Genomic DNA, 11,589 nt, shown 5'->3' with positions numbered 1-11,589 from the left:
AAACACGAATGAACGGATGAAAACATTAATGAACGGATGAAAACATTAATGAACGGATGAAAAGACGAATGAACGGATGAAACACGAATGAACGGATGAAACACGAATGAACGGATGAAAACACGAATGAAGGGATGAAAACATTAATGAACGGATAAAAAGACGAATGAACGGATGAAAACACGAATGAACGGATGAAAACACGAATGAAGGGATGAAAACATTAATGAACGGATGAAAAGACGAATGAACGGATGAAAACACGAATGAACGGATGAAAACACGAATGAAGGGATGAAAACATTAATGAACGGATGAAAAGACGAATGAACGGATGAAAACACAAATGAACGGATGAAAACACGAATGAACGGATGAAAACACAAATGAATGGATGAAAACACAAATGAACGGATGAAAACACGAATGAACGGATGAAAACACAAATGAACGGATGAAAACACAAATGAATGGATGAAAACACAAATGAACGGATGAAAACACGAATGAATGGAAGAAAACACGAATGAATGGATGAAAACACAAATGAACGGATGAAAACACGAATGAACGGATGAAAACACGAATTATAGATAAAAACAAGGTTTTAAAATTATTTTATGAATCTTAATTTGTGCGTTTAAACGTTTTTATTGAAAATAATTGAGTTACAAACGAGCAGTTTGAAGGTATTTGGATGTTTTAAAAGTGTCTTTTTGGACGAAGACAACTGAGCTCCAGTCGCTACATTAAAATGAACAAACATTTTTGTCTATAACTCTAAAAAAGAACACATTACTCTGAAAATCATCCCAACTCTTAGTTAGGGCGACTAGTCAATCAACCTTCTGCTGGTCAACACCGTTCACTCGGTCGCCATGGCGACCAGCTGCTGTTTGTGGTCACCCGAGACATTCCTCCGCTAATGAGTGGAAAAGCGTCACCTGGCTCACCCTCCGAGCCCGGGGGTCCCGCTCCTCCAGGACTTTAAAAGGAGACGAGCACCTTCGGAACAACAAGACTCTTAAGCCCGGACCCACTGGAGCGGAACCGTCTGCCTTGTTAGGAACCAGGAGCTTCGGGTCGGAACCAGCCACCCGTGGATGTCGTCTGACCCTGTGATGTCACTTCCTGTCAGCGAGGAGAGCGGCGGTTGAGAAGGACATGTTTGGAAGAATTTTGAAAATCTGTGAGGACACTTGGACCTGCTTGAACTTCAAGGAGGTTCACTGGTGACCCTCCAGGATCTCTGCAGGAGCTCTCTAGAGATCCCTCTCTCGGAGACCATGGTTCTCCTGTCCCGGTCGGAGTTTTTATGGAGAAAACCTGAAGATGTTTACGAGCACATTTCAACTACTCCTTCAGGGATGGAGGAGGAGGATCTAGAGAGGGAGACGAGGAGCAGGAGGATCAGTGGTAGGAGGGAACAAGAGGACTCCACGAGGTCCTGAAGTATAAAGTGCAGGAGGAGTCGTCGAGCGTCCCGAGGATGAGGAGACGGCCCGTGAGACGATGCTGCTCCTCCTGAGGGAAGAACCAGAGAGACGACCCATCATGGACCAGGAGGACGGCGGGAGGAACAAACGCATGTGAGCCTTCAGAACCTTTGAGATGCAGAAACTCTCATGACACGCATGTTCTCCTTCACAGAGGCAAGAACTTCATTTGTCGCTTCCAGTGTCTCTTCTCCTCCTCGTCCTCCATGGAGAGGTGAGGACGTCCCTTTGGTCTCTCTCTGTGATCGGTCATTGAACCTGGACCTCTCTGTGCAGCAGGTTGACCCTGGAGGACACGCAAGGCTGGTCGCAGTCGCTGGAGAAGCTTCTGGAGTCCAAGTGTGAGTCTTGACGTCAGCGTGGATTTAAGGAGGACCGTCTTTGGTTGTTCTTCTCACGAGCGTCCTCCAGATGATTTTCAACGTCAGCGACACAAAAATCGTCTTGAGTTTCTCTCACTTTCCCCTTTGACCTTCAGACGGGCTGGCGACCTTCAGGAACTTCCTCAAGTCGGAGTACAGCGACGAGAACATGGAGTTCTGGCTCACCTGCGAGGACTTCAAGAAGATCAAGTCCTCGTTCCGGATGTCGTCCCGGGCGAAGAAGATCTACGAGCAGTTCATCAAGGCCGAGTCTCCCAGAGAGGTAACGACCTTTGTCGACGACCTTGACACCCCTGCCTCTCGCCCCGGCTAGCTCAGCGTCTCTCGACTCCCCCTTGTGTCCAGATCAACATCGACTACCACACGCGCGAGCAGATCAAGCACAGCGTCAAGACTCCCAGCATGCACTGCTTCGACGAGGCCCAGAGGATCGTGTACGGGCTGATGGAGCGGGACTCGTACCCGCGCTTCCTGCGCTCCGACATCTACAGAACTCTGCTGGAGAACCTCACCGCCGACGCCGCCAAGGGGTGAGCGAGGAGGAGACGGGACGACGAGGACGGAACCACGTAGAGTTATAGAACCATCACTGCACAGCGGCGCCTCCTGCAGGGCCAGTTACTCGTGTTGTTGCATGTCAGCCAGGCAGGTCACGACCCCTGAGAAGAACTAGACTCTCTCTCCAGAGAAGGATCGTGTCCTTCAGGAGCTTCACGGATGGACCAGAGCGCGACACGTTGTCGTCACAATCGTGGTTGTGTAGTTTCACCAGATTTATTTATTTTTCCATGCGTTTGTTGACGTGAATAAAAAAAGTGGCTTCAACCCTCTCTGTGCTCGTTCTGTCGCCTGTGACCTTGACCTCCAACATTCTTGGTCCCACACTCGTCCAACATCTTCTCCAGACGTCCCTCCGAATCACTTTTTCCATCTTTCTATCCAGTGAAAACTTTCTCGTCTCTGAACAAACTCTCACTTCTTGTCCTTCTCTCTTCCAGCTCTGACCTCTCACACGACCCCAGAAGGTCGTCTCCGCCCTCGCCTGCACTCTCTTCACCGCCGTCATCCGTCCATCACCCTACGCTTCCTCTCAAGGTCAGGTTCTCCAAGACGTTCTTCACAACTAACACACAACTCCAGAGACTCCCCGAGACCGTCAGTGACAAACGGAGCGACTGACGAGTCATTTTTATTTATTAATTCTTTTCCCGTAACAATTGAGATTCACTAAACCGACATGAACGTAAAAAAAAGTCATGTGATGCTTCGGTCAGTTCAAGGTCTCTCGTGGACTCACCAGAGACGCAGCAGAAGTTCACATCATCGACTGTAAGTTCACACACAGCAGCTGCAGTTCTGCTCCTCACCAGCAGGCGGCGGGAGCGATGACTCACCTGCGTGGGGGGGGGGGGGTGGGGGGGGGGGGGGGGTCAGGGTAGGGTCGACGCAGAGGTCAAACATGGAGACGTTTTATTATGAAAATAAGACATTTGTTTCCTTCATGCGTTTGACAGTTTGTTTCCGCACAGCAAGGGGGCGCTGCAGCAGCACGGACATGAAGATGAAGGTGAACCATCACAGCTGAGGGGGGGGGAGGGGGGTCAGAGGTCACTTGGCCTCCTGGACCTTCTTGGCACTCTGTTTCTCCTTCGCCTGTGGACACAAACGTTGAGTGGTGGCGCCACCTATAGGCGGGACGTTTGAGGAGTACCCGGAGGAAACCCTCGCGCTCACCTTCTCCACCAGCGGGATGAGCTGCTGGTACTCGGCGAGGGTCTTCAGGAGCTCCATGATGAACGGGAGGTAGTTGTGTTTCCGCCGGATGTTCTCGACCTGAAACACGAGCGTCAGGACCAGAAGTCTCGGGTCGACCCCCCCCCCCCACACCTCGTGACCCCACCTTGTATCTCTTGAGCTTCAGGTTCTCCTCGTCTATCAACAGCTGGTACTTGGCGATCTCCGACTGGATGGAGCTGAGGAACGTGCTGCTCTGGTCCGTGTCCATCGGCTCGTCCTGGAGAAACGTGAGGTTGACCCGAGAGTTCCTGATCCGTGTTAGACCCGACTCACCTCGGCCAGCTGGGCCTGCAGCTCCGTGATCTTGCGCTCGTAGATCATCTTCCTGTCGGACACGATGGCCATCAGGTTGAAGCGGATCTCGCCCTCGCTGTACCTGCACAAGGTCAGAGTGACGTCACCAAGGTCAACTGAAGGTGTCAAGATTTGAAAAACACACTCTTGTGTTTTGGCAAGATACAGATATAAAGTGATAGTACAGTAACAAGTATATATGTGTATTATTGTCCAGTACTTGACTCTGGTGTTGTGATAGTGTAGTAACAAGTATATATGTGTAATATTGTCCAGTACTTGACTCTGGTGTTGTGATAGTGTAGTAACAAGTATATATGTGTAGTATTGTCCAGTACTTGACTCTGGTGTTGTGATAGTGTAGTAACAAGTATATATGTATAATATTGTCCAGTACTTGACTCTGGTGTTGTGATAGTGTAGTAACAAGTATATATGTGTAGTATTGTCCAGTACTTGACTCTGGTGTTGTGATAGTGTAGTAACAAGTATATATGTGTAGTATTGTCCAGTACTTGACTCTGGTGTTGTGATAGTTTAGTAACAAGTATATATGTGTAGTATTGTCCAGTACTTGACTCTGGTGTTGTGATAGTGTAGTAACAAGTATATATGTGTAGTATTGTCCAGTACTTGACTCTGGTGTTGTGATAGTGTAGTAACAAGTATATATGTGTAGTATTGTCCAGTACTTGACTCTGGTGTTATGATAGTGTAGTAACAAGTATATATGTGTAGTATTGTCCAGTACTTGACTCTGGTGTTGTGATAGTGTAGTAACAAGTATATATGTGTAGTATTGTCCAGTACTTGACTCTGGTGTTGTGATAGTGTAGTAACAAGTATATATGTGTAATATTGTCCAGTACTTGACTCTGGTGTTGTGATAGTGTAGTAACAAGTATATATGTGTAGTATTGTCCAGTACTTGACTCTGGTGTTGTGATAGTGTAGTAACAAGTATATATGTGTAGTATTGTCCAGTACTTGACTCTGGTGTTGTGATAGTTTAGTAACAAGTATATATGTGTAGTATTGTCCAGTACTTGACTCTGGTGTTGTGATAGTGTAGTAACAAGTATATATGTGTAGTATTGGCCAGTACTTGACTCTGGTGTTGTGATAGTGTAGTAACAAGTATATATGTGTAGTATTGTCCAATACTTGACTCTGGTGTTGTGATAGTGTAGTAACAAGTATATATGTGTAATATTGTCCAGTACTTGACTCTGGTGTTGTGATCGTGTAGTAACAACACCAGACTACACAAAAGATGTTCTAGAGAATCTAACACAAGATCAGCTACTAAAGGATTTAACAAGTATATATGTGTAGTATTGTCCAGTACTTGACTCTGGTGTTGTGATAGTGTAGTAACAAGTATATATGTGTAGTATTGTCCAGTACTTGACTCTGGTGTTGTGATAGTGTAGTAACAAGTATACGAGTAGAAACGAGTCGACATGAGAGTAGAAACGAGTCGACATGAGAGTAGAAACGAGTCGACACGAGAGTAGAAACGAGTCGACAAGAGAGTAGAAACGAGTCGACATGAGAGTAGAAACGAGTCGACATGAGAGTAGAAACGAGTCGACACGAGAGTAGAAACGAGTCGACACAAGAGTAGAAACGAGTCGACAGAACCGAGTCAGACTCACTTCTGTATTCTTTTCTCGATGACGGGTCGTACGGCGCTGATCCAGTCGTCCTGGTTACACACACCTGAGGAGAGACGACTTCAGTTCGGCACCAAAAGAGCTTCACAAGTCAACACACACTCGCGACGTAGTTCTGATGCAGAAACCTGGACAGAACCAGGCTTACGAGCGTCACTCTTTGACCTCCTACGTTCACCAACGCAGCACAACACACGGATCTTGTCGTACCCAGGTCGATGGGTCCCTCGCGGAGTCCGTCCAGCTCGTACAGCCGGCCGTTGACGGGGACGTAGCTGACGAAGTGAAAGGCGTCTTCGTCCTTCGACGACGACTTGGCGTCGAACTCGAACATCTGCTGCCTGTGGAGACGTCAACGGTTCACTTCACGTTCACACACAGTTGTATTTGTGGTGTGTGGAGCAACGGCTGACCACGAAGTTAAAGAGGAAGAAAACGATAAAGATAAAGATAGTTTCTATAAAGATTCTAAGTATTCAAGATGCTTCTGATTGGTCAAAGGTGAACTGAGGAGTCAGATTATGGCAAAAACTCTTTGTTTGGAGATTTTCTTTCAAATCAACTCTCAAGCTTATTAAACTACAAAAAATGAAAAAAATAATTAAAAATCAATTGACTTGTATCCTTTACTCCAACGCATTCTTACTTATTAGAAGTCTCTTAATGTGGACTGGCTTTGACCTCTGACCTCTCTGAACACTTGTGGTTAAACACTAAAAAATGTTTTTCAATCTGATATGCGGATCTTTCTATGCCACACTAGGAGATTCATCGTCAATACCTCCTCTCTCCTGTAGGGGGCAGCACTCTGCCACAAACATAACGTACTTGTGTGTAAAACAGAAGCAGCTGGAAATGTTTTGTATTTGTTATTCTTTAATATTTCAGTTGCTCCTAAGCTTTGGAACGATCTCTGTGTTTCTTGAAGGAGTCAGTAGATCATCAGTGTTTGATGATCTACTGACTCCTTCAAGAAACATCTGTGTTTGATGATCTACTGACTCCTTCAAGAAACATCTGTGTTTGATGATCTACTGACTCCTTCAAGAAACATCTGTGTTTGATGATCTACTGACTCCTTCAAGAAACATCTGTGTTTGATGATCTACTGACTCCTTCAAGAAACATCTGTGTTTGATGATCTACTGACTCCTTCAAGAAACATCAGTGTTTGATGATCTACTGACTCCTTCAAGAAACATCTGTGTTTGATGATCTACTGACTCCTTCAAGAAACATCTGTGTTTGATGATCTACTGACTCCTTCAAGAAACATCTGTGTTTGATGATCTACTGACTCCTTCAAGAAACATCTGTGTTTGATGATCTACTGACTCCTTCAAGAAACATCAGTGTTTGATGATCTACTGACTCCTTCAAGAAACATCTGTGTTTGATGATCTACTGACTCCTTCAAGAAACATCTGTGTTTGATGATCTACTGATTCCTTCAAGAAACATCTGTGTTTGATGATCTACTGACTCCTTCAAGAAACATCTGTGTTTGATGATCTACTGACTCCTTCAAGAAACATCTGTGTTTGACGATCTACTGACTCCTTCAAGAAACATCTGTGTTTGATGATCTACTGACTCCTTCAAGAAACATCTGTGTTTGATGATCTACTGACTCCTTCAAGAAACATCTGTGTTTGATGATCTACTGACTCCTTCAAGAAACATCAGTGTTTGATGATCTACTGACTCCTTCAAGAAACATCTGTGTTTGATGATCTACTGACTCCTTCAAGAAACATCCGTGTTTGATGATCTACTGACTCCTTCAAGAAACATCTGTGTTTGATGATCTACTGACTCCTTCAAGAAACATCTGTGTTTGATGATCTACTGACTCCTTCAAGAAACATCTGTGTTTGATGATCTACTGACTCCTTCAAGAAACATCTGTGTTTGATGATCTACTGACTCCTTCAAGAAACATCTGTGTTTGATGATCTACTGACTCCTTCAAGAAACATCTGTGTTTGATGATCTACTGACTCCTTCAAGAAACATCTGTGTTTGATGATCTACTGACTCCTTCAAGAAACATCTGTGTTTGATGATCTACTGACTCCTTCAAGAAACATCTGTGTTTGATGATCTACTGACTCCTTCAAGAAACATCTGTGTTTGATGATCTACTGACTCCTTCAAGAAACATCTGTGTTTGATGATCTACTGACTCCTTCAAGAAACATCTGTGTTTGATGATCTACTGACTCCTTCAAGAAACATCTGTGTTTGATGATCTATTGACTCCTTCAAGAAACATCTGTGTTTGATGATCTACTGACTCCTTCAAGAAACATCTGTGTTTGATTATCTACTGACTCCTTCAAGAAACATCTGTGTTTGATGATCTACTGACTCCTTCAAGAAACATGTGTGTTTGATGATCTACTGACTCCTTCAAGAAACATCTGTGTTTGATGATCTACTGACTCCTTCAAGAAACATCTGTGTTTGATGATCTACTGACTCCTTCAAGAAACATCTGTGTTTGATGATCTACTGACTCCTTCAAGAAACATCTGTGTTTGATGATCTATTGACTCCTTCAAGAAACATCTGTGTTTGATGATCTACTGACTCCTTCAAGAAACATCTGTGTTTGATTATCTACTGACTCCTTCAAGAAACATCTGTGTTTGATGATCTACTGACTCCTTCAAGAAACATCTGTGTTTGATGATCTACTGACTCCTTCAAGAAACATCTGTGTTTGATGATCTACTGACTCCTTCAAGAAACATCTGTGTTTGATGATCTACTGACTCCTTCAAGAAACATCTCAAGACACTTATTTGTGTTGTTTTTCTTCTCTTTCTTGTTGCTGCTGTGTTTGTCTCCATGTTGTCTTGACCGTTTAAAGTATATTTACTGTGTATTGGTTTGTCGTTTAAGTTCTTTGTGGCCTGAGAAAAGTTTTCTAAAGCGGAGATCGAAATAATTTGGGGTGAAGAAGAAAAACTTGTTTTGTTCCAGTTTGAATCGAGTCAATTTAAATACATACATCACAATCACGAACATAATCTGTTTTGTAAACCTAATAAAACCAACTAATTTAAATGCATTGTGTTTATTTTTTTGTTTTGTTTGTGTATTTATCACATAACAACGCACAATGTGAATTAAATTTAACATTATTTGAGTGCATTGTTGAATTCTACACAAAAGATGTTCTAGAGAATCTAACACAAGATCAGCTACTAAAGGATTTAAACTTTGTATCCTTTTTGATTACATTTGAATGCTAAAAGGTGTGTAACAGGTGTGTGCCAGTGCTCGTTTGTGATTGGGTCCTGAGGTTCCTGGCTCCTCCCAACACCGACAGTTTGCTTGCCTTTGATTAGCATTGACTTTTTGTGGCACTCTTTGACAGTTGTGAGCCAGTATTTAATTTGATTACTACAAAGTGTTCGAATACTAAAAGGTGTTATTACCATTTGTTGTGTTTTGTATTGGACTTTGTATTTTTATTTTGGTGGAATCATCCTTCTCTCCCCGAGTTGTTGTTTCTTATTGTTTATTTCCGATTGTGAATTTACTTTATTAAACGATTTCTTTTGTCTTTAAAAGCACGTCATCCTTAGACTAAGATTGCATCATCTTGTTCATTCTCTTTATTTCTCTTTTTTCTTGTTATTTTATTTTTATGAATAATTGCTGTATTGCTGTGTCTAATTGGAAAAAAAAAACAATTTCCCGAAGGAGACCTGCTGAGGGATCAATAAAGTTCTACCTAACCTATCTGGTTATTTATGTTATTACCCCTTAACCCTGAAGAGCTGGGGTCGTAACCATGTTATTTCCATTGAGCTTTGATGTTCTTCATATTTGCACTTTGTTCTTTTATTTGCACTTGGTTCTTGTTTTTATGAAACTATCGTCTCCTGTGAACTCGAAACCTCACTGGAACTGTTAAAACTACGGCAGCTCAGTTAGTCTAAAAAGTGCTAAAGTGTTGTTGAGTTTCAAACGTCAGTCTGACTGAGACACATGTTGTCGTCATGACAACAACGATTCAGTCGCCGGTAACTTCTTTCGGACGCCATGACGATCTTTGACGAGATCTTTTACCTGGCGAAGCCGTTGTGAACTTGTCTGATGACCTCGGAGTTGCTGAGAGCCAATCCTTTCATCTGCAGAACAAACGTCACGGTGAGAAGCTCAACGATAATAACGAGTCGACGTCGTTGGACCTACGGCGGCGTCGAAGCTCTGAGAGAACTCTCTGAACTCGGTCAGCGTGTCGCCCAGCAGCACGTCCTGATGGAAGCAGTTGAGGAGGACGCTGACGATGGCCTGGGTGGCGCATGCGTTGTTGATCACCTGGAGAACAGAACCGACAGTTCGTCTCGTCGGACCTGCAGCTCAACGGTGAATGAATCCTGATCAAACCTGCTTGGCGAAGAAAATCTGATCCAGTCTGGAATCCTGGACGATGGAGCCGGCGGGTTCTTCACCCGGTTGCCACTTGAAGAGGAAGATGAGTCCGTGAACGGGCCTGCAAACACAAGCGGGTCTTCAACATTGAGGTCGTATTCGACGGCGTTTCTTCTCGTCTTACTTCAGGTTGTCAAAGTTCTCGGGCTCCATGCTCCAGATCTCCTCCACCTGAGCGCCCTGGCATCCTGGACAGAAGGACTAGAGAGTCAGCAGGAGTCTAAAGAGACCTGGAATTTCATTTATCAACAGGTTTGACACGAGTGACACTGATCAACCAACATGTCATGGACCCTCAGCACCGAAGATGGCATCGGCCCCAAGACTCCTTAGGGACTGTGCAGACCAGCTATGCCAGGTGGTTTGCTACTAACACGGCACCGGTGAACATCCAGGGACTGGACATCGAGAGGGTGACAACAAACGGACCTGGGGGTTCACCTAAACAATAAACTGGACTGGACCGACAACACTGAGAGTCGTCTCGCCATCCTAGAGACGCTCTGGCAAAACTACCGGCCATCATGAACAACACCTCACACCCTCTGCACAAGACTGTCGGGGCCTTAAAAAAGATTCTTCAGTCAGAGACTGATTCACCCCGAGTCCTGGACTGAGCGCCTCCTCAGGTCCTTCATCTGCTGTCCGTCTGTACAACTACAGTGTCAACAACAAATAATGTTATTGGCATCGTTGTATAGGCTGCTGAGGTTTGCAACTTATTTCTTCACTCTTAAAAGTATTATAAAAACTATAAATACAAGAAATATATTTTATGTGTATAATTTTTGTTGTGTATACGACTTTTATTTTGTATTATATATATATATATATATATATATATATATTTTTTTTTTAGATCATTCCATTTTTACATTTTTACACACATTCCTACTCAGTATAAAACAGAATATTTCATAACTAAGATGTATTATTGTATTTACTGGTGAATGATAATAATGACTTTAAAAGATCATCTCTTTGCAAACGTCAGAAATCTGACGTTAACGTCAACAGCGCCAGTGGCGGCGACAACAAAAGTGTCAACAATTCATCACAACTTTACACATTTTTCTGACAACGACGAGGTTGTTGTGAAGACCGTGAGACACTTTCATTTTATCTCAACATCACACGTCTTTGGAGCTCAGTTCACGCAGGAAAAAAATCACAACAACTCAAAAACGCGCATTATTCCATCAGTTGTGCGCCAGCTAGCATGCTAGGTGGCTAGTTAGCATGCTAGGCGGCTAGTTAGCATGCTAGCGGGCTAGTTAGCCGCGCTGGAGATGCTGAGTCACTCACCGAAGCCTTTGATGAGCTCCGTGAAGACCCCGGGGTCGCTCTCCATCAGACACCATTCTCCCGCGCTCCCGGACATGACGAAACGCTGTGTGGTTATTACGACTATAGTAGCGCGTGTGTGAGGTCAGCAGCAGGTTAGCAAGGCTTCACCATCGACCCCCGTGACGTCACACGATGTTGCTGCGGCGG

The 11,589-nt window shown here is 44.0% G+C and overlaps 2 protein-coding genes across 3 annotated transcripts; one reads left to right on the top strand and one right to left on the bottom strand.

Annotated features, from left to right (window-relative positions):
• The first annotated feature begins 1,256 nt into the window (after window positions 1-1,256).
• On the top strand, window positions 1,257-2,413 carry LOC148085102 (regulator of G protein signaling 21-like). 2 transcript variants are annotated; one of them, XM_087782176.1, is made up of 5 exons: window positions 1,257-1,589; window positions 1,651-1,710; window positions 1,776-1,837; window positions 1,975-2,141; window positions 2,225-2,413. In XM_087782176.1, the coding sequence occupies exons 1-5, from the start codon at window positions 1,513-1,515 to the stop codon at window positions 2,411-2,413; spliced, it is 555 nt and encodes a 184-aa protein (XP_087638302.1). In that variant the 5' UTR covers window positions 1,257-1,512. The 2 variants fall into 2 exon arrangements, with proteins under 2 accessions (XP_087638302.1, XP_087638294.1); XM_087782168.1 differs by having other exon boundaries at window positions 1,259-1,589; window positions 1,773-1,837.
• A 919-nt stretch (window positions 2,414-3,332) lies between these two features.
• On the bottom strand, window positions 3,333-11,589 carry uchl5 (ubiquitin carboxyl-terminal hydrolase L5). Its single transcript, XM_087783277.1, has 11 exons — window positions 11,401-11,589; window positions 10,220-10,283; window positions 10,051-10,156; window positions 9,856-9,981; window positions 9,730-9,791; window positions 5,857-5,987; window positions 5,629-5,692; window positions 3,950-4,052; window positions 3,780-3,893; window positions 3,614-3,712; window positions 3,333-3,532 (listed from the first exon to the last, which is right to left on the bottom strand). Exons 1-11 carry the CDS (start codon window positions 11,474-11,476, stop codon window positions 3,488-3,490), a joined length of 990 nt encoding a protein of 329 aa, XP_087639403.1. The 5' UTR covers window positions 11,477-11,589; the 3' UTR covers window positions 3,333-3,487.

Source organism: Callionymus lyra, chromosome 2 (genome assembly GCF_982586985.1).
Source record: "Callionymus lyra chromosome 2, fCalLyr1.hap1.1, whole genome shotgun sequence".
NCBI classification, from domain to species: domain Eukaryota; kingdom Metazoa; phylum Chordata; class Actinopteri; order Syngnathiformes; family Callionymidae; genus Callionymus; species Callionymus lyra.
The sequence above is the reverse complement of the archived record's forward strand: the minus strand, read 5'-3'. Positions and strand labels throughout refer to the sequence as shown.

Excerpts from the sequence above, each read along its gene's own strand:
- LOC148085102 (XM_087782168.1), top strand. The coding sequence starts at position 1,513 with ATGCTGCTCCTCCTGAGGGAAGAACCAGAGAGACGACCCATCATGGAC. Across the intron at positions 1,711-1,772 it reads TCCTCGTCCTCCATGGAGAG|CAGGTTGACCCTGGAGGACA; the intron begins GTGAGGACGTCC and ends CTCTCTGTGCAG. Across the intron at positions 2,142-2,224 it reads AGGCCGAGTCTCCCAGAGAG|ATCAACATCGACTACCACAC; the intron begins GTAACGACCTTT and ends CCTTGTGTCCAG.
- uchl5 (XM_087783277.1), bottom strand. The coding sequence starts at position 11,476 with ATGTCCGGGAGCGCGGGAGAATGGTGTCTGATGGAGAGCGACCCCGGG. Across the intron at positions 9,792-9,855 it reads CTCAGAGCTTCGACGCCGCC|ATGAAAGGATTGGCTCTCAG; the intron begins GTAGGTCCAACG and ends TTTGTTCTGCAG. Across the intron at positions 3,894-3,949 it reads TGCAGGCCCAGCTGGCCGAG|GACGAGCCGATGGACACGGA; the intron begins GTGAGTCGGGTC and ends ACGTTTCTCCAG.